Here is a 21,541-nt window from a genome sequence, read left to right on the forward strand (position 1 = left end):
AGAGAGAGAGAGAGAGAGAGAGAGAGAGAGACGATTATTGAACACGTGGTGATTCCTGCTATGTTTAAATGACGCAGTTTTTAGAACTGGAAGCAAAATCGCTGACTTTACTGGTTTAAAGTTCATACCCTGCTGTAGTTTGACACCGTTTCATCGCTGTATTCACTCTCAGAATAGATATCATACGTCATTTCCGTCATCTGTGAATCCACCAGTCGCCTCGGAGACGAGTCGACGATCGCAGTTGAAACTTCTGTGAGCGGCGTGTCGGTGGGAACCTGTGACAAAAAATTGAGAAATGGCTAGGCTCAGATTAGTCGTTACTGCGGAATCCCCAGGTTGAATTCGCAACGTTTTCTAAATTACGTCATCACAAGGTATACATACAGTGCACATTCCTCCAACAGCAATACCCTTGGTGCGATTTCTATGGCGGGGGGTAATTTTGTCCAACACCTACGCAGGCACTGTACATCTTAACTAGGACTTGAATTTTCAATAACTTTCCCTCGAAAAAGCGATCGCTTTGACGCATGACAAAAAAATTCACACTGAACGGCCAAAAACTGATTTCGTGAAATCATACCCTATGAAAGGAACACAGTCAAAGACGGCAAATCGTTGATTGTTGTGACATGAACGAACTCTGAAACGTCACGATCCCAACTTGAAGCTTGTGGGGAACGCACAAAGACTGTCTTAAATAATCTGCGTGCCTTGTCTTTTGTTGACGAACATTAAAAAATAGCTAGGATTACAAAATTGCTGAGTCAGATGAAAGTAAAATTAGTACTATTAAAAACCAGAGACAGGCCTGGACAGAAATCCCAGACGACTTTTTTATATCGCTGTAAAGCTTCATTAAACATTCACACATTTCAACGCCCTGTACAAGACATTTCCCGCATTCTATCTTGAAATCGCTGCCCATGCTACTCTCCGCGCCACTTACTTGGGTTTGACGCACATTGGATGAAATAGACGACACCGCGCGTTCGGCGTCTTCGGGCATGCTTGTAAGAAACTCAAGTGGATTCTTTCCAGTCGCTGTTGAGAGAAAATAAAGTACCGTCGGCCAACATCAATCGATATTTGCACGTGGGCCAACTAACGGTACTTTGACTTGCACAATAACCATTATACGTCATCATATTTAAAACACAACACGATTGGAACTAATTTAGGATAATAGGATCTCTTAATTGTTCAAATTTTCAAGTGTTAGGTGCCCATAGCTGACAGCTGCAATATTCATAAAACAAGTGAATTGCAAAAAACTGAGCTTAAATTTGCCAATTAAACCAATATTACAACAATATCCAATTATCCTAAATTAAAATCAATCGTGTTACATTTAAAACTTTGAACACGAACCTCAACTGTGTCAGCTACGTATGTTCCCATAGCTACCCTAACTCTGCATATTATTTTGAGGACAATAGTCAACGTCAACTATACCACGCTAAACCACTCCATTCAGTTACTTGTACCGATCACCAACACGGAGAATTATTGCCCTGACTAAACAATTCGTTCATAGCTAATAAAAAGAGACGAGCACGTAATTAAGGGGATGATTTGCAATATTTATATGGCATGTCATATTCATATGAAGGTAGCTAATATTACAATATAAAGTAGGGCATAGGAAGTTAAACAGGTGCTTGGTTTTACAAATTTTTAGATCATATCTTCATATCTTATTTGTTGCTGACTCGATTTCTGAACCCGAGGTAAACCAATAACTATTGTAATAATCACATGGTATACTCGCCGTATCTTTTTATTGCCTTAGTTACAGTGAATTGCTCTCGTTTTGTAAACCGCTGTGACGGTGACAGTCGAGTCATCCGATGTTTTGTCTTCTTCCGACTTTTTGTCAGGTTGCACAATTTTTTGACAATTACGAAAGATGTATATTACACATAATCTGCGTTGTTGAAAGCTGATCGTCGAAATGGAATTTGAAGCTCTGACCAATTTTCAATGTCTTGTCATTAACGGCAAAGTCAGCCATAGTTGTTTGGATGCAAGATGGCTGCCTATTGGTTGTCGTTTTGACGGGAGAAGTTTTAAACTAATCAGATCTAAATCTGATTTGAAATTGTGCGAACATAGAAATTTGTCTCTGGTCTAAAACGAAGGAAGCGGTCTACAAAACTGGTGATTTTGAATTTTCACATAATAATTCCTGCCCGTACTATTACACTATAAATTCAGAATAACCTGAACGTGTAACTACAAAAACTGACCTTTTCTTATTTCTTGCAAGGCCCCGGTATACTCGGCACAAAACTTGTAGATGTCGTCTGGCTGTTGAAAGAGTATTTCTGTCGTCAGACAATCTAGGAGGGTCACAAAGTATTCCGGCAGTCCATGATGACCTTGTTCCTCTGCGCTGGACATTGTCTCCGCTTGGCGTTGAGATGATCCACACTTGTCCGCGACGCTCCGTGAAATGCTAAAGGCTGTAGGAAAATGTTCCACATCTGTGTGCTGCGAACGTTATTTGGTGCACAGGCATGCACTAGCTATGACCCTGATTACAACATACCTACGGGACAAACATATCGACCCGTCCGCTCGACCCGATCAAACCGACTGACCAATGCGACTACCTTGAAAAATGTGTCCCGTGTGCCAGTGAGAAAGAAAGCGATTATGTATCTCTCTTTCTGGAACAATACATATTGTCACATGCCACTTTTACGGGCTCATGAGACAGTCTAAGAGATCTAATTTACGAAGCTGCTGGGTACTGTTTTACGCGGCGATAAATGTTTATGGACGCCCGTTAATTTTAGTGGGTATACCCACAATGCTTTACCCGCAGCATAACGGAGATTTATGAAGTTTCTGCCCAGTTCAATCGAAGATATGATGGAGAAAATCTTTTTGGTCCTTTGCAGTTAGTCCCATAAACAAAGGCTTATAATGCCGTGAAGCGAGGCACAGAGTGCGCGAAGTGAGACAACCCTGTAATAAAACATGATAACGCTACCATTGACCGTGACACGAGGATCTATAACACAATAGTATGGCGTGAACCACTTGTCCCCTCAGCATAATTGTAAATGAGTATTTCAGTTTCATTTCGCAAAGTCATTTCTTCCTGTGTGGTGATTCGCACAATTGACGTTGAATAAGTTCATGTTTACGAAAAAATAATTTCATGTGACCTATAAAGACCCATTTGAAGATACATTGCAAAATACAGCATTGTGCATTCGACGTTATGACAGAAATTTCTAGATTTACTATCCACATTAGCGTCCGTCGATTGAAGTACCAGTGATCACAGCCTCTCACGTAGGGTTGTTTTGTGGTTTTAATCACAAAGTTGGTTTTTCTGTTTTTCTCCCACACTGAAGTTTGTCGGACATCTCAAACCCGGGCAATTAATAGGTTGGCGAGGCCGACAATCAATTGTGATCTATTATCGAAACTTAAGGTATTTCTTTCTAGGTCCATAGTCTACTACATTAGAAAATTATAATTTGAACATGCTACAATGATTGATTTATGTACTCATGCAGTCATTTCATTCTTATTTCGCTATGCAGAGACCCAAGTGTGCCGCACAGTAAATGCTGGGTTTGTGCCAAAGTGAATCTAGGTAAAGTGACTACATGGAGAGTCAGCCATCAAGGTGAACTGCGCCTTGGAGACCGATATTCGGGTTCTCAATTGTCTTCGGTACTTTCAAGATCTACCACTCGTGAGGGCCCATTTGAAAGCTCTTGATGGAAGAAAGAGATTCACCGTCTTCGTTTTTTCGAAAATCGAAAATTTTATCATTTTTCACCATGAGTTACACAAGAAGGCCGACTATTTTGAATTTAAAATATCATTTGATTTTAGTTAATATGTTCCTCTATACCAAGCTTTGCCCGATGACCCCTGAATTTTATTCATGATTTGGTAAGAGAATGGTTGAAGGTTTTAATCGAAGAAAATTGGAGCAAAAGTAAGTCTTGTGCTTTCAGGGTGTATACTAACTTAAAGCGCACAACGTACATTTCATTTGTGGTTGTAGCTCACATTTAGAGCACCGTCAGGGGTTTTCGTGTATGGCAATCTGCATGCTGCCTTTATTGGGCATAATGACTGCCATCAACAACTCGTTCTCAATGGCAATGAAATTAAACATGACCAAAGAATACGTAAAATCAGAAAGTCAATCTTGTATGATAAAATCATGTTTATTCTTTGTGTTTTATTGTGTACAAAAGGTATTGCATTTCTGTATTATGCATATTGTAACTCAGTCTGTCTGTTTGTCTACCTGTCTGTCCCCTTCTCTTTCTCTCCCCTTATGTGGACATAGTATCTATCTATCTATCTATCTGTCTATCTATCTATCTATCTATCTATCTATCTATCTATCTATCTATCTATCTATCTATCTATCTATCTATCTATCTATCTATCTATCTATCTATCTATCTATCTATCTAATGATGTAGTAAAAAAACTGGAATATAATTGATATAATTGTGATGTAAAGACGATCTACAAAAAGGGAATTCCTGCGAATTTGCTGATTATGCAGATACCGTAAAAAGATGGATGACCTGATTATTGGTGACAATTTAACATTTTATAGTCTATGTCCTACGCTTATCTGGAACTATTGGATTTTGCGGGTTTTTTTCCTTTAAGTTTATATAAACATACAAGTCTACGTGTGAACACATCCTTACGATGTCTGTGACCCACTAATAGCGGCCAGTCACCTTCAAGTAGCAACAAACGAAGATCACAGTGGGGCTACTTTCGTCAAAATCCAGAATGAAATGGAAGAACAGGCTTTCTATCGAAATATGAGAGAATTACTATTGTCAGATGATTTGACATAAAAAGCCTTGCGAGGTATATACATTTACAGTAATTTTACTACAGTACATTAGCCACCTTTATCGAAGATGATTGACAGGTAAGTTTCCGAATAAAAAGAACGTGCTTCTGTAAAATTACGTTCCCACCATAGTAGTTGTATTTTTTTCAGCAACTCTTGACCCTTGCCATGACATAGTTGATGTTCTGAAGTACAAACGTCATGCTGTATGTCCTTCGACGTTCAAAGGTCACACATTAGCCACAGCATGAAGCAAATAATTTTATCTTTAACACGATTGGAACTAATTTGGGATATAATGGGATGGTGAAGTTATGTCTATTTAACCTGAAAATGTAGCTCATCCGCTTTCCTTTTTAAGGTACACACTTGTTTTTATGAGTAATTTGTAATATGGCAACAATCAACTTTAGAGCACCTAACATTTTTAAGAAATTTTAAAAATATGAAAATCCAATTATCTCAAATTAGTTCCAATCGCGTTCATTTTCGTAACAGTTATAGAAGTACTGCTTAAATTCTCAATTAATACGTCTATGAAAAGTGACACACAATATATAGATTGTCTATTCGTTACATCGATAGAAACATTCCCAAGAGAAAAAATATAATTTGTCGTCGTGTCTTTTTTTCTTCTCTCACAAAATCGAACATTCTTCGTTCCTAACGTCTTCCGGTAGTGTTTTGTTGATGAGCTGTAAGTTCATTTTAACGGCGGCTTGTTTGGCTTGCAATTCCTCCGGCGGTTCGCCGTTCCCGCCGAGCTAGAAAATAAAAAAAAAATACGATTATTTGGCACAGATTTGGCGCAAACGAAAATTTTAAACGAGTGTGTATGACAGCCAATAAACTTGGTTAATATACCGTAGAAGAGATTGACTCATACTCAAGTGTATAGTACGGAAGAAGCGTTGTTGGGTTTGAAGTCTGCATGTGACCAACAGCCTCAAGTTCTATGAAAACTGTAGGATTTATTCACAGCATGTTTAATTAAACTAGGCGTTTTATTTGTAAACACAACACTTTCTAATCTAACATAATTTAGGGATGGGAAGAATGAAATGTAGAGGTCGTCGTGTTCTGAACCGAAAATGACTACCATATCAATGCGTACGTTCGAAAGTATGAGGTGTACATGTCACATATTCCTCGGGGTGACCAAATCTGCCTCATGCTAGTTGTCATAAACGACGTTGACATAAGGCCACCATGCAATACTCACCCCTTCTAAGAGTTCTATCATGTCTAGCGTTCGTTCCTCGGGATCGGCGGCGTCGTCGTCGTGTTCGTATGCGTCACACACCTTCCGCAGCGCGTCGTACTGACGGGTGTACCTGTCGTAGTCGGAGACGGGCACTTTGCCCTTGTTCTCAGCAAGCCATCCGGGGTACTGCGAGAAATGAATTTAAACGAAAGAAATGGGTGACTGTGCAGAACAGCTTAATCTGCATACCCTAATTCCCTGTGAACAAGTCCACTATTGCCACGGATAACAATGGATTTGGGCCAAACCATGGCGGTGAAAGGGTTAAAGGTGGCCCCTTGTGCAATGGATTATCTCAAACAGAAATACTCGTCAAAAAGCTCTCGCCAGACGCATAATGCTACCGTATTGAAATGGGACAAACGAATGCCGCGCCTTTTTCATCACACCTCAATAAATAAATAAATAAATAAATAAATAAATAAATAAATAAATAAATAAATAAATGAATCTATAAATAAAACTATCACACCATCGACACTGTATCGTTTGTCTGACAATGAAACATTTTATCCATCGACTAAATTGCGTAATTCGAGTTCAACTTGTAAAAGATGTAAAGTTTCGCTCAACTTCCCTCAATAGAACTTTCGTAAGTCGTCACCATGTACATTAGGTACTAAATGTAGATAAACAAATCACCCTACATATACCGATATTCAAACCAGACTTGTACACGTCAAGGTGGGTAAAACTCAGTGTCTTACACCAAAATCTTTAAAATTAACCCCTACAAGTGGTAGACCAGAGAAGTACTGAAACACTTTGAGATTCCGAATATCTATCTGATCTAGCGCATTCTATGGGCGGACTTTATTCCTCTCGTCCTGTCGTTTCCTACCTACTGAACTATGAACACATATGCGCATGTCTCTAGACTGAGTAATACCAGGTAATACTAGGTTCCCGAAAAGACATAACACAAGTTTATACTTGCACTTCTAATGTAAGGCTACGTAAGTCAAGCATACTCCGACTACCAGGGAATACCATAGTTTTTCTTTCGTATCCATCTACTGAAACCTCTCTCTCTCTCTCTCTCTCTCTCTCTCTCTCTCTCTCTCTCTCTCTCTCTCTCTCTCTCTCTCTCTCTCTCTCTCTCTCTCTCTCTCTCTCTCTCTCTCTCTCTCTCTCTCTCTCTCTCTCTCTCTCTCTCTCCCTGACTTACCGCATCGTTCAGCACTTTCAACGGAGGATAGAGGAAGTCCTTGGATAAGAGCACGGTAAACATCCCCATAAAGCCGGTCGAAAACATATCCAGGTATTCGTCGTCGACGTCGCTCTCGTTGTCACTCTCGTCATCACGTTCATATGTGGTGCCTATCGTGTCAAACATGCCGCTGACAAAGTCCCGCCCAGATGCCTAAAGGATGCAAAAGATCAACATGTGATAATTTGACTTGCGAAATGATGCTCAAAGTTTCGCTTATTTCTTCAAAGTCAGAAGAACTAAGTCTAGCTAGCAACCTTAACTCGGGTATTGCAGCTATTTTCTAGTAATGAGAAGCAATTGTAAATAACGTTAACAAAAAAAAAAAAAAAAAAAGCTTGAGTTTAAAATGCATCACGGATGTGACAATTTTTTTATCAATAATCTCTTTTTCAGACCTCACCTCTTTTTCCATCAGTTCCTTCACCTTCTGTTTCCACATTCTTAGTTTCTCAACGAGGTGTTTGAAAGTCCGCCTTCGAAAACGAAAAACGAAAGAAAGTTCATAAAAGAAAGATATATACATGCGTAAATTTATGAACGAATTGCATGATGGATTTAGTCATAATGAGACTATGACCGAAATGTCACGTTAGAAAAAAAAACCTTGATAATTCGATTTTAAAGCATTCATTTTAGACAGATCACCCACCTTTGCTTTTGGTAGACTTCTTAGGCGTTTTGAAGGACTTGAACTTTGTCAGTACGTTGAGAATTTTGGCCGCCTTTTCATTGGTCATCTCAGACTAAAATTACAAAGATATCAAGGAACGAATAAAACACATACCAGTATACATATTATGAAATCGAAATACATAAACAAAACTACAGTGATGAAACAAATTCATTACATTTATAGAAATCCTTACACCTATGTGGCTCTAAGATTTTCTTTTTGTAAAATCTTCAGCGAATTTTTTCGAGGTCGAAGTAGCATTACTCATTACAGTAGGGGACTTGCATTCTTACCTCGAATATCCGTTTTCCGTACCACGTTAGAATATTAACAAAAATACACATATTTTGTAAATTTAGGAATTGGTGATCTTTTTATCGACTCAAGCCCTGTTCTCTCTGGAAATTTCGCTGCCATTTCACACACTGCAAACATTTCATTACAATGTAAAGGCTGTAGGTATACTCTCATAATACCTCTGCTGTTTCCGGATCTTCTGTCTTAGCGACTTCATCCTCTTTCTTTTCTTCTGTTTTCACATCTGTCATGTAAAACAGTGCGGTCACAATATTCGCATATTAATTTTAGGATTTCATTTAGCCTGGGAACGAAGCGTCGCCTTTGAGCTTGCATTGAGTACTTGTCAGGCTCGCTGCATTTTCGTAGCCCCGCAACTCCCCTTAAAAAAAAAACTTTAAGGGGAGTTGCGGGGCTACGAAACTGCAGCAATTGTCAGGCACGCTTTGCTTTGGGTGGTAAAGCAAATTATTTCTCTAGTGACAATCTTTTCACAGTAGTCCCTGATTTTTCTTGATTTTGAAAAAAAAGAATGGTTGAAAGTTTCCTGGGAGAAAGTTTAAGCGACAATTGAAGTCTTTCGCTTTCGAAGAAGATGTGTACCAAAGGGCTCCCCGCCAGTCTGCTGAATCACGCCAGTCAACTCAGATGATCGCGTGATTGGAACTGGCAGTAACTACGCATCTGGTATTTTGTCGAATGTTACTAAAGGCCTGGTTCACTTTTAATGAGTTGGAATAATTCCAGTGCACGGTGGCTAATTTGGAGGTAACCGATCTCTCATTAGGCCTCTAGAAGAAATTATAATACGCCACATGCTCATTTCGTGTTGCGATTCGCCAGAATACGTCACGTGACAAGAAGGTAGATATGCGTAGTCCCCACTAAATCGACAAAAGTGACGTCATACAATATTTTTGAAAGACCATTTCCCCCAGGGAAAAAGTTTGGAAAAATGCCAAATTTGGAAAAGTGCCTGGTCACGTGACCATACGCGTACTGTCGTCTGCAGCTTTGAAACGATGGCGCGGCGGGTGACTAGAACGTGATGAGTGCCCGGAATGAGCAACAAACCCCTCTCTAAAACAGCAAGATTTTCCATTCCAACAGCGTAGGAACTTGAACAGCTCATCGACGACAAAGATTCAAGTGCAACCGGGGATGTTGATAGGTATGTTTAGCATATTTTTATGAAGAAATTAGTACTACTGTTACCGCTGTTGAGAAATCGTAAAGTCAACTTGTCACAATGGATTGTTGCAGTGCAAAATTTTCAAACTATAAAATAAAACATGGGTGTGACAACGAGGATATCGCAAGACAGAGACGTGCTTTTTGTGTAAGAGCAAACATGTTACTCAGACAATTTAAAGTATGTAGTCCGAATGTAAAGAAAGCATTATTTATGGCATATTGTAGCAATATTTACTGTTGTAATCTTTGGGTGAACTTCAAAGTTAAACTGATGAACAACTTTAAAACTATGTATAACAACGTCTGGAGAAGACTTCTCGGTCTTCCTCCATTTTGTAGTGCATCAGCTATGTTCGCAACAAACCATGTCATGTCTCTAGGTGAACTTATTAGGCGTAATATGTACAGTTTTAAGTGTAGGCTTGAAAAGTCATCAAATGTATTACTTGGTGCGATCTGTTCATCAGATAGAGTGACAGATAGTACATTCTTTAAGCATTGGAGAAAGCAATTGTATCTTTTGTAATTTTTTTTCCTCTGGTGTGTATTTTTTTCAAATTGTAAACTTTTGAGCAAAAAGCATATATCCCAGGGACTGAGTGAATTTTTCAGGTGCTTCCTTTTGTATTTTCCTTATATGGACATTTCAGTCTGAAATAAAGAACTATGATAAAACAACATGAGCGTGTGGCATGTTGTGAAACACCTACAACCTGGTCTTTATTCGGGCTATAGCAACCGTTCATTACCCCTCGTGGCCATATCGCTATACCCTGCTTCTAATGCGCTGCCCCTCCAGTCGGGGCTATAAACAGGCGCTAAATAGCCCTCATGACCAGGTATTGGTAATAGGCGTAACAGTTTAGTATCATTCATCGTAGCCTATGGTTTCACGCACCAAGGATGGGCAGGGGAACATTCGAATGTAGACCTACTGTATATCCCTACCTTGTCTATGTCACAATTGATTTTATTAAAACGCCAGTTTCATCTTTTTATCTCCCTTCAACAATATTAGTAAACTTAGGATCACAAAATTTTAGGGCAAGATTATTTGTCCTCGCTCCAAAATTGCAAACCCCAATGTTCCAACAAACATGGTGAATTGGCGGGACTAGCTTTGTCATCGTTGTCATTGTAATGTGCCAAAATGCAACAAATACTATCATACTAATATTACATTCGGATTAAACTGAACTGTGAAGAAGCTTTTGAATTTTCATTTTTACGTTTTCTTCTACGAGATAACGATGAAATTACCTAAAAATTGCTGACTTGGCAAAATTCCGCATTCATGAGATGTACCGCTGTATCGCAGGGTAGCCTGCTGTCACCTCGACATGATCTTGAACTTTCATAAAAGTTGACGGAGGCAACTGAACTTCCCATTAGAATCTATTATTTGACTAACTAGACAATGAGATTCGTCATATAACGATACAGAAATATGTTGGCTGCTCAAAGATTGTTGATAATCAAGGCCATTTACCAAAGTGGATATGATCACATATAAGAAGAGTTCACACTTCTGTTGTGTAACTTCATTGGTAAGCTTATTCAGTAAGCCAGTATAATTCAACCTTTGCATGAAGGGTTTATGAAATTGATTTTGACTGCTGAGATTTGGTTAAAAATTTGACGCCGGAAGAATAATTTTGCTTTAAAACTTCATGATTGAGTAGTTTCCCAAACCTGGCAAAATGCCATTCTACAGGTTCAGTTAATGACAGAGACGGATTGCAACTGCCTGATTGGAAATTTCACTGATACAAAGAATGAGTTGATTAAATCTAATGTGCAACTTTCATATATTACTGCTACGCAAAATGTATTTTAATTTGAGCCATAGACTAACACTGTGGAGAGTATAAATCTTCAAAGCAGGAAGGGGGTGGGGGATAGGGGTGGCCTCATGATTTTAGTTAACAGCCATGCCTCTTATACACCATCATGAATAATGAAGAAATATATTGACTACAAGACATGAGTTTAAAGAATATCATTGATAGCTGATCATATTTTTTGATATTGCGGGATCCATGATATTGGATAAGAGGATGTATAAATAGAATGAACTCCCTAGCATGGCAACGGTGACTTTATGTAACTTGCAGATGCAAGAAAAATGGCTTGATAAGTAAATATCATGATCATAAGGGGATATCCTATTATCATATCTTGGCTTCAGCAAAAAAATTGTTAATATGCAAGCCACCATAACCAGTGAGAAAGCCACCAAGGAACAGAACTGCTTTGTTTATGAATATTTTATTATTATTTTTGTGAAAATGCAAGAAAAAAAATTACATGGTAATTAGTCATGTACATATGTTACTGAGAGTGAAAAAAACCTAAAAAGGTTACAACTTTAATTTCAAAAGTGTAACAAGATACATATCTTTTGAAAGGTCGCAGAAGTGAAATCCTTTCCCAAAGCGCACCAAGCTAGCTGTATTTACAATGATTACTATCAAGTGTTGCCTTACTCATAAGGGGTAAAGTGATTGTGCATTGTCGGTTGATCCTGCTGGTGAGGGGGATAGCAATTATGGGATATGCCTGCAAAAGAAACTATTCTTATAGTTTGATGGTCGCTCTCTGAAATGGGTAGCTACTCATTGCACTAATAACTGCTGTGTCTGTAAAAAGACAGCTATAACACTGGAACAAACTCTGTTTTTATGTAACTATGAAAACTCAAATAACTTTTGCTGCGTCAGTTGGACTCTTTTCGAAAGCAGGGACACATTAGCATAACAATTCTCTACACACGGACATCTTTTCCTAGTATCTATCCTGGGCCCTGTCTCACAATAACGGTTATTGCAATAACTATAATTTACTAATTCAAAAAATAATAATTTCCCTCTGTATTTATAGAAACCAATCTAAAAAAGCAGATTGCACAAGCACACTATGACAGAAAGGTCGTACGGTAGCTGTCAAAAAATGATCCCCCTTTTCAAGCAAAAGTAATCCCACGCTTTTTGAATTTTGCATAGACTGTGTGATTGTTGTATCCAGTATTGACAGTACATGAATAGGTTCTTAAAGACAATTTTTTTTTTCAGTAAACGAGACTTGAAAACTGGCTGAAATAGCAGAACAAAAAATGTAAATCTCTTCTTAATTACAAGTAAGTCCTTTTTCATTGCTCGCACACACTGCAACACAGCAGAACAAACAAAGGTAAGATGTGTATTGAAACAGTTCCTCATTAAAATCTACCCTTGCTCCATTGAGAAGAAGTAATTAAACCTACCAAGCTGAACGAGTGGCACCATTCCAGAAGATTAGGACTTGGACGGGTCAGAATGACTGCAGGTTGTGCGGCTTTTGTTTGGATAATATTTCAGATTCTAATGATTTATTTCTGATTGACACTAAAGCTTAGCTTGAAGTTGATTGACTGAACAGAGTGATGTGTCTCAGCTGAGAAATGAGAATTAATTTGATTGCCTTGATGATTTATTGCAAATGGCCTCGGCTATGGCTTCCACTTTTTCAGTTCATATACCAAGTGCATTTACAGTTTTTCTGGAAGAAGAAGGGACACTACAGAGTACTGCTAAAATAATTTTGATTTTTACAACTGATATAGTTTTTTTACAGATCTCAGGTTTGTATTGACGATAAATGTACACAATATAAATATACAGAAGGGAGACTTTTGACTTAAATTGTCCACTTAGAAACTAAAAGTCTTCCTCAGATTATTGGCAAACAAAGAAAGAATGACTATGATTGAGATTTGTAGACATTATAATACAAATGAAGAACAACAAGGCATAGGTTATGATTCTGCTTGCTCCGCTGGAGCAGCATCACTCTGTTCAGCAGGCGTTTCTTCCTCTTTAGGGGCAGCGGGGGCTTCACCTTCTTGTTCGGTCGCCGTTTCAGGTTCGGGTTGTTCTGCAGGGGCATCTGCTTGCTCTGTGGTTTCCTCTGCTGGCTTCTCCGTCTCTTCTGTTGTTGGTTGTGATTCGTCAGCAGCTGCAGCAGGCTCCGCGGCGGGCGGTTCTTCGGCGGCGGCTGCGGCAGGCTCCTCGGTGGCCGGTTCCTCAGCAGCAGCAGCAGCGGCAGGCTCCTCAGGAGCTGTTTCTTCTCCTTTGGGTTCCTCAGCTGTTGGTTCAGCTGCCGTAGTTTCTTCCGCTGCAGTTGCATCTGCTGCGGCTACAGGTTCTGCGGCGGCCGGTTCATCTGCGGCGGGTTCCTCTGCAGGCTTCTCAGCAGCTGGTTCCTCAGTAGGTGCTGCCTCTGCGGCTGGTTCCTCTGTTGCCACTTCCTCAGGAGCACCTCCTTCTGCTGCCGCTTCCTCTGGCTTCTCTTCTGTACCCTCCTTCATCTGCTTAACCTCCTTCCTTGCTTTGAGTCCCTTGAAACCTGCTTGGATTTTCACAGCTGCCTTTTCAACTTCTGGGTCATTAAGATCAATATCAAATTTCTTCTTCCTCTTCCTTCTTCTCCTCAGCGACGCCTTCTTCTGTTGCTGCTGCTGCTTCTGGCTGAGCCTCTGTTTTTCCTTCCTCCCCTGCTGGCTGTTCACTCTGTTCTGCTGGTGGCTGTTCAGGTGCTGCCTCCTCTGTCACCTCTGTTTGTTCTGCTGGTGCTTCTTCCTCTTTTGCTTGTGTTTGCTGTGAAACAGGTCAACAGATGGAAGTGTAATTATAACATCAAATAACATGAAATTAACACCAAACATCATGTGGAAACAAAAACTTAAGGTGTAAAACTGATGGGATCTCTAGGTCTTTAAGAACAAAGAAATTGAGTGTATTACTCTAGAACCCAATATACAAATATGAGGATAAAAACAAACAAACAAACAAACAAAAACACTGAAACAGAAAACCAAAAGCCTATACAAATTTACACAAAAGGTGACAACAAACATATTACCAGACACTATACACTTAAATTTTAAATGAGAAGTGATATTTGAAAACAAAAACTGAGTTTGATCCGACAAAATATGAAAATATGAACTGGTAAAACTGGAAATTAATTAATAGTGGTATAAAGCATGCATGGGAAGGATGGATTGATTGAATGGTTTAACACTAACAATAATGAGTTGTAGTTGCTGAAATATAATGACTTTAGCGCAATGAATTAATGATAGTCACTGGCATTCTGTGGTCATGGGTCATAGAAATGTCGCTGTTTCCACAATTTTATAGTGTGAAAAAAGGTGAAGTGTTCAGATGACTTACAATAGAGAGTGGAATGTGAATTTTTTGGGTTGTACCCTTCTGCCAGACGTAAGAAAGTTTCATTATTTAAAAAAACATTTTCAGGACACAGGTTATTTCTTGACACTACAGCTGATGATGCAGCTGGAAAGATTGTTAAATCCAGCCTAAATTTCCAACTAACATCACCATGAAGAATCTGCATGCGATGACCCTTGACCTCATTAACATACCGGTACATAATCAGGCTACGACTTCAGAAGAAAGATAATAAGAGTTACTTGAAAACAAAGGCCTTTAACCATTGTCATTAAAGTTACCGTTATTCTAAATTCACCATATACTTCATAAAATTTAACAATTGCTAATGTTATGATTGCTAAGGAGCTGTACCAAGTTCAGTTTTGTGCAGTGTGCGGTACAGCATTCTACTTGACCATAGACGTTTGTCCACTTTGGCAGAAAACACTTGAGTCAAGAGACAAGTGGATTACAATGGATCGATATTGAATCCTGTTTGTTTTACAAGTAATTTTGCAAGCTTCTGGTAAAGTTCACTGTTTTTAGAAAGCAGCCTGGCTGCATATAATCAATTTAAAAACCACTTTATGGTAGGATGCATTCAGACTCAAATATTCACAATAGTTTCCTGGTTGTGTGACTCATATTGAAATGTGTAGAGTAAATGGTTTCCATGGAGTGAGACAAAAAATTTGATTTTTTGCTTATATTGTTAACATCTCAAATAGTGGCCATTTTGAATTTCAATCATTGGTATTTCTTAGGTAATTTATTTCCGTAGTACCAAATTTGCACAGTGACCCCTGTTTTGTGTTCTTGAGATTGGCTTGTTGCTTCTTTGAGGAAATTTTGAGCAAGAGTATAAAACTCTTGGTCTGTAGACACACATTACCGTCTTCACAGTATGAAGAAAGCAGTGTACAACATCTATGTAGCACACTGCACGCAGTATTTGAAACAGCCAAAACTGAACTTGGTATTCCCTTAAGAATGATAACTATGGAAACTTTACTGAACAGAATATGGAAAAAGATGGGATGGAGGAATTTGAACTTGTGAAAGAGAAAACCATGAAGAGTGCGGAGGTTTAATAGGATACCATAGTGTCGATATCCACATACTTAGGGTGGCTTACTTAGCTCTAGGACTCCTTTGAAATGTTAGTATTGAAACAAGAAGGGTGTCTGATTAGAATGTACATGTATGAACATACAAAGTCAAAACCGACCAAAGGACATACAGACAAAAGTGTTACATTTTCAATTACGACAACTATTAAATGTCACGCTGTGGATGGTTACCAAAACTCAGACATGCTTGTGACTGAGTGCGCATGATATTGGGGTGCGTTTGTCCAGTCACATGCATTGCAGTGCTGTGGTGCTCTGCCAGTCCTGTATCAAAAACTTTTAGGGTGTGCATATGGTTGCAATATGAAATTTCGTCTGTCTATCAATTGTGATAGTGTCCTGTGTTTAGGTTCATTTTCACCAATTTGCTTTGGATAGGTTCACTGAGAGCCAATGTTGCATTTTCTAAAAAGCTCCAAACATGGGGGAAAATACAGATAACAAATCTACAGAATCTACAGCAATTTTACAAGATTAATTTCAATGTACCTGATGACAAAGAACATATTTAACAACACAAAAAACTACAAAAATAATACCATGCAAGATGCTAACATAAACTGCATAACTGATCAGAATGTCACCCTACATCGGTATGAAAAGTGATTTGTATCTAACATTTTCTGAAATATGTCTATTTGGATATCACTGGAATACTTAATTTTGACAAAATACATTACAGTTTCCTTTTGACAAAATACGTTATAGTTTCTTATTTAGAGAATGGGTATGACATGCAAAACCTTGTTCATTTGATGGTTTATATAAAAAGTACTTTTTTCTTCTGGCATCTATCATTGCAGTATTTCACTCAAAGTTAAGTTCTCTACGTGCCACACTTTACATATCTTTAAGCTTATATTGTGTTGTAACAATGCAGAACTTTTGTAACATTGTCAAATGTGTGTTTATAAGGTAGGACGTGCCTCGGGGAAAGATGTTTGAACTGTCAAATTTTCACAATTCTTTTCTGATCTACCACTTGTGGGGGCTCATGAAAGTCAGAGTGAGGAAAAATTTCAGAATCTTAGTATTTTGAAAACTTTTTAATTTTTCACTTTTCTCCAAAGAGTTTACACAGGGATGGTGGCCATTTTGAATTTCAAATATTGGTAAATGTTTGGCAATTTATTTCTTTAGAACCAAACTTTGCACGGTGATCCCTGATTTTTATTCTTGATTTGGTAAGAGAATTGTTGAATATTTCATTGAGGAATGTCTTTCACTTTCGAGGTGCATACTACCTTAAATGAATGAATGTCTTATTCACTATCATTACATCTTTCCATTTTCAATAGAAAGAAAACAAATCAAAATAACTTTTATAACATAAAAGGACATGAAAAACAAATGTATCAAAATGTCAAGCTAAGGCCATGCGAACTGTTATGCTGGATCTTGAAAACCTTTCTATTGCATTTTTCAAATTTAACTTTATTCATCTTTTGTCTTCCACATTTGTTTCCAAAGGGTGACAAATCTCTTTCCATGCTCTATTTCCATTCCTCCAACAAATCCTACCAGATGCAATAGCTTGGGCTTTCAAACATCAAGCACACTGGATAACTGCAGCTGGCATGCAATTTACCAATTCACCCAGCCAAGGAAACCCCCAACTTCAGCCCAATGAACCATTCCGCCAGGAATTCTGTGTCTCACTTCGGAATGTGGCATAGGAGAAGCAGGGGGTGTTGGTGGTGAAGAGGTAAAAAGGAGGTTAAAAGAAAAAGTGAGATACAAAAAAGACACAGATTTGGTTAACTAAGACAAACCATGGCGGTGAATAGCTTGAATGGGAACTAAACGAAGCCTCTACTACTTGTCCTGGGAAGAGAAAATAGGTCAGGAAAGCGAGAAAGACAGATGTTTCAATGCAAGGGCAGAAATGCAGAAAGTCTGCGGTTAAAGACAGTGAAAGGCACATGGCTGAACCCTTTCACACCCACCTTCCTATGTTTAGGTCCAACCACCCCTTTGAACACAATGGGGATGTACCACATGTGGTGGTGAAAGGGTTGAGCCAGAAGCAGTCAAATAGGCAGCATACAATTCTAGATCAACTATACAACCAAGCAAAGCTTGAAGTTGCTAACGCTTTCTATAATATACGAATGAGCTTTTTCATGCTTAGCTTCATGGAAACCTTTCTTTCACTTTTTGTTATATTTGGAAAACCACAACCCTTGTCAATCTGATGCTTTGAAAAAAACATAAGAGGTTCTGCATAACACCAAAAGAACTGTGCACTTAAGATCCAAATAGGAAACTCACTGATTGTTTGTTTGAACCTGTACCCTGTGAAAGAATGGATTACAGACAAAGTAAGACGATGACTAATGTTATATATTCAAAATTTTAATTTTTTTGCAGCAGCTGTTCATTATCTGAACACTGATCTACTAGTTATACCGTATGTTTGCAGAACTGGTGTTCATGATCAAATTTGACTTCTGAAGTTGTCAAGTATATAAAGAATACACATATCAGGACACTTCAAGCACTAACACGTTTCTTTATTTTCTGTTTCATTTCAAATAAGGCCAAAGTTATTAAATTCTTTGTTTTGCGTCCCCATCCACTTAGGTTTTTAAGGTCTTCATGAAAAACACACACAGTGAATTTGAATAGGAAATTTTTGGACGTAACCGCTTAGCTTTTCAGAACTAAAAATTTTGTTACAATTTTTTATTTGCTGCAATCAATTACACTGTGTTAATTTTCTTGTGTGTGTTTTTCAGCCGCTTAGATGCGTACCTTTTCCCATTTTGAGTGGATGTAAAACAAAGAATTTAATTACTTTGGCCTAATGGATATTCTAAGTGGCCAATCCTCCCTGCACTGGAGATGCAGTCAGTTTCTTTTCTGGTGACACAGAATGGGGCATTCCTTTGCAAAAAATATTCTCAAGGGAATCCTCTTGGATTGCAATGAGACCAACAGCTGTCTCATACGACTGCTATGTGATTTATAGGATAATGACATGTTCAAAATTTAATTTACTACCAAAATCCTGTGAAGTACAGGAGTCTCATTGGATTAATGTAGGACTTTGCTCCTGATCCCTGGAATTCTTATGGCATGATTTGGTAATTAGGATTGGCAGTGTAATGTTAGCAGAGGGAATGTCTGCTCTGTAAAACTAAGGGTTACTGGCATGGCAAGCACCTTCAGGGTGCCATACAGTAGTTTCCTCAGTGTGACATAATACAAAAACGGTTTGTGTATACCGGGGGAGTTGTCACAGCTATCTGCACAGACGTTTCTGATAACCACGTCTCACCCTCTCTGTCCTATATCCCCTTTGTGAAAACGATGGGAACGATAATAAGGTTCTGTAGTGAAGACCTTAAAAACTGTAGCAAAAGTCACTGTACAAGCTAGTCAACTCCGTGACAGTAATTTTGCATATGCAAGACCATTACATCTGTAATGCACATGGCTTGCCCAATCAGAGGAAGTACAATGTAATGCTCTTAATGATATTCAAACTTGTAAAACTCAATAAAGATGCAAGGATTCATACCTCTTTCATTTCTTTGACTTCTTTCCTTGCTTTGAGGCCCTTAAAGCCGGCCTGGATTTTCACAGCTGCCTTTTCCACCTCCGGATCATTCAGGTCAATGTCTACTTCTTCCTCCTGCTCCGCAGCCTTCCCTTCACCCTGTTTGAATCAACCCAAGCGAAGGAACAAAATTCAAAGCATGCACGGGAGTGGGTGTGCGGCTGCACAACAGATCTGACGTTCAGGCCAGTTGTGAAACTGCGTGCGAATAGTCTACGTGTGTGTAATAACATGACATGCAACAAGACTGTGTGTACAAGCAGCTCATATACACTTACAACTAAACCACATCACCGACTGGTACTGCCACCAACTACATGCACTATCCCAGTAAGACAGCTGTGCGCGTTTAACCTATCTACTGTTCTCATGCCACCCAAGGTCATTACTATCCACATATAACAAGGCAGCCAAGCTCATTCCCACTAAAATCACTAGAAAGTGGCTGGGTTTTCCTACATACTGGAAGATACTGACACGTCCACTTAGTCTTTCACAGAACAATGTTCACAACATAGTGAAAGTCACTGACTAGGGCCAACCGAACACTGATCATGAGATCCAGTTTACCTGTGCTTCCCCCTCATGTTGTTGATCGCCTATATATCACTGGTTTCAACTACAACGGATACTACAGGCCAGACTTACAGTATTTACAGGGGCAGGAGGGACATAAAAAGGAGCAAGGTGCCTCCAAACAATCGACATGGGGAAGGGGCTCCCGAAAATCTAACTTTTTGAGTTTGTTTTGATAAAAACGTTACAAAAAACAATGTTTTCATTATCGTACATCATTGTTTGACTATAGTGCTTAGTTTTGAAATCAGACACACTCTGCTTCTTTTTGTCAATTTTGTGCTCTAAGGAAATGATGAATTTTACATCTTTCAAGCTATGGACAAACACAATCTTTTTCATATGAAATTCGGAATTCCATGTAATTGATTCATATGCAACATTTTAAAATTTTCTTTTGAGTTTATCATAGTGACATGATATTACTTTTCATTAGGAAGTTATTTTCATGGTCTATACACTCAAACCCTACAATTCACAGTCAGACTTTGCAGGACGTTTTTTAGCAATTGTCTACGACTTTTTAGGTCCAAAATATCATTTTCCAGAAATAATTTTGACAATATATCTTTGACATATATCATTTTCCATATCACTTTTACGATGTCATTTTTGAAAATCATTGGCCAATGGTCAATTTTCCACAATTATCTAGGACTAAATTTCATTTTCAACGACTTTTACAGGAGTTTCCAGGAGGTTTACAATTAAGGGACATTAAAGGATTTTCCAAAGGCATATCAACCCTACATTTTCTCTTTCATTGCATTGCAGCTACCAAGCACTACATATATAACAGCTTGTTAACCATTTGGCATTAGCTGTAAACATTTTTAAACTTTTTTAGAAAATTGTGTACTGCTTTCATAGAACCGACAGTCCTAAATCAAAAGATTTTACTTGAGGATGGAATACAACTTGTTTCTGAATGTTAGCATAAATGCAGGGGTTAATTATGCTGTCTAAGTTGTCGAATGCAGGCGGTGATTATGTTGAATTGTCTGAATTGTCAAAGTTCAAAATTAGCAATAGTATCATCCATTATACATTGCCAATTTTGAATAAAACTTCAACAATTCACATACGTTAACTTAATGCTTTCTGAATGTTAATCACTCGTATCATCATGAAGTTAGTAGTGACTACATAATAACAGATTGGGGGTGCAAATGTCTGACAGCCATGAATTTGCATAAGTTATCATAAATTATTAGTATGAGTGACAATGGCAAACAGATGATAGAAAAGTAAATTTTTCATGCTTGGATATTTTAGTTGCAAGATTAATAAATTGATCTGGCGGCCCAAATAGTAACAACAGTTTGCTGTGTTTCCAACTGAGGTTTTTTCCGATTGCACTGCACTTAAATGTCCTGATCTTCTTTAAGTTACGGTTACGTAACCATACATGTTTCTTCAGTTTTATTTCCACTGGGGAAGTAATCCCCCAGTTGATCTCTGTCCCTCTGTTATCAATATTATTTTTTAAATTTGATCTGTGATACACCCCTCCAGATTTGGTTTATGTCCACCATATTCTACTGTGTCCTTGTATGTAGAC

General features: G+C 38.4%; 3 protein-coding genes across 3 annotated transcripts; all 3 read right to left on the reverse strand.

Annotated features, from left to right (window-relative positions):
- Window positions 1-107: 107 nt before the first annotated feature.
- Window positions 108-2,665, reverse strand: LOC139129757 (sperm surface protein Sp17-like). The gene is made up of 3 exons (XM_070695441.1): window positions 2,253-2,665; window positions 953-1,047; window positions 108-278 (listed from the first exon to the last, which is right to left on the reverse strand). Exons 1-3 carry the CDS (start codon window positions 2,404-2,406, stop codon window positions 123-125), a joined length of 405 nt encoding a protein of 134 aa, XP_070551542.1. The 5' UTR covers window positions 2,407-2,665; the 3' UTR covers window positions 108-122.
- Window positions 2,666-4,273: 1,608 nt separating this feature from the next.
- LOC139125533 (peroxisomal biogenesis factor 19-like) lies at window positions 4,274-7,803 on the reverse strand. The gene is made up of 4 exons (XM_070691600.1): window positions 7,736-7,803; window positions 7,291-7,485; window positions 6,081-6,248; window positions 4,274-5,622 (listed from the first exon to the last, which is right to left on the reverse strand). Exons 1-4 carry the CDS (start codon window positions 7,772-7,774, stop codon window positions 5,497-5,499), a joined length of 528 nt encoding a protein of 175 aa, XP_070547701.1. The 5' UTR covers window positions 7,775-7,803; the 3' UTR covers window positions 4,274-5,496.
- Window positions 7,804-13,292: 5,489 nt separating this feature from the next.
- Window positions 13,293-13,844, reverse strand: LOC139128399 (cytochrome c1-like). The gene has a single exon (XM_070694176.1). The coding sequence runs from the start codon at window positions 13,842-13,844 to the stop codon at window positions 13,293-13,295; it is 552 nt and encodes a 183-aa protein (XP_070550277.1).
- Window positions 13,845-21,541: the final 7,697 nt, after the last annotated feature.

Source organism: Ptychodera flava, chromosome 3 (assembly GCF_041260155.1).
Source record: "Ptychodera flava strain L36383 chromosome 3, AS_Pfla_20210202, whole genome shotgun sequence".
In the NCBI taxonomy this organism is placed as follows: Eukaryota; Metazoa; Hemichordata; class Enteropneusta; family Ptychoderidae; genus Ptychodera; species Ptychodera flava.

Excerpts from the sequence above, each read along its gene's own strand:
- LOC139129757 (XM_070695441.1), bottom strand. The coding sequence starts at position 2,406 with ATGTCCAGCGCAGAGGAACAAGGTCATCATGGACTGCCGGAATACTTT. Across the intron at positions 1,048-2,252 it reads CTTGCAAGAAATAAGAAAAG|CGACTGGAAAGAATCCACTT; the intron begins GTCAGTTTTTGT and ends TTCTCTCAACAG. Across the intron at positions 279-952 it reads CCAATGTGCGTCAAACCCAA|GTTCCCACCGACACGCCGCT; the intron begins GTAAGTGGCGCG and ends TTTTTGTCACAG.
- LOC139125533 (XM_070691600.1), bottom strand. The coding sequence starts at position 7,774 with ATGTGGAAACAGAAGGTGAAGGAACTGATGGAAAAAGAG. Across the intron at positions 7,486-7,735 it reads AGGAACTGATGGAAAAAGAG|GCATCTGGGCGGGACTTTGT; the intron begins GTGAGGTCTGAA and ends TGCATCCTTTAG. Across the intron at positions 6,249-7,290 it reads TGAAAGTGCTGAACGATGCG|TACCCCGGATGGCTTGCTGA; the intron begins GTAAGTCAGGGA and ends CATTTCTCGCAG.
- LOC139128399 (XM_070694176.1), bottom strand. The coding sequence starts at position 13,844 with ATGAAGGAGGGTACAGAAGAGAAGCCAGAGGAAGCGGCAGCAGAAGGA.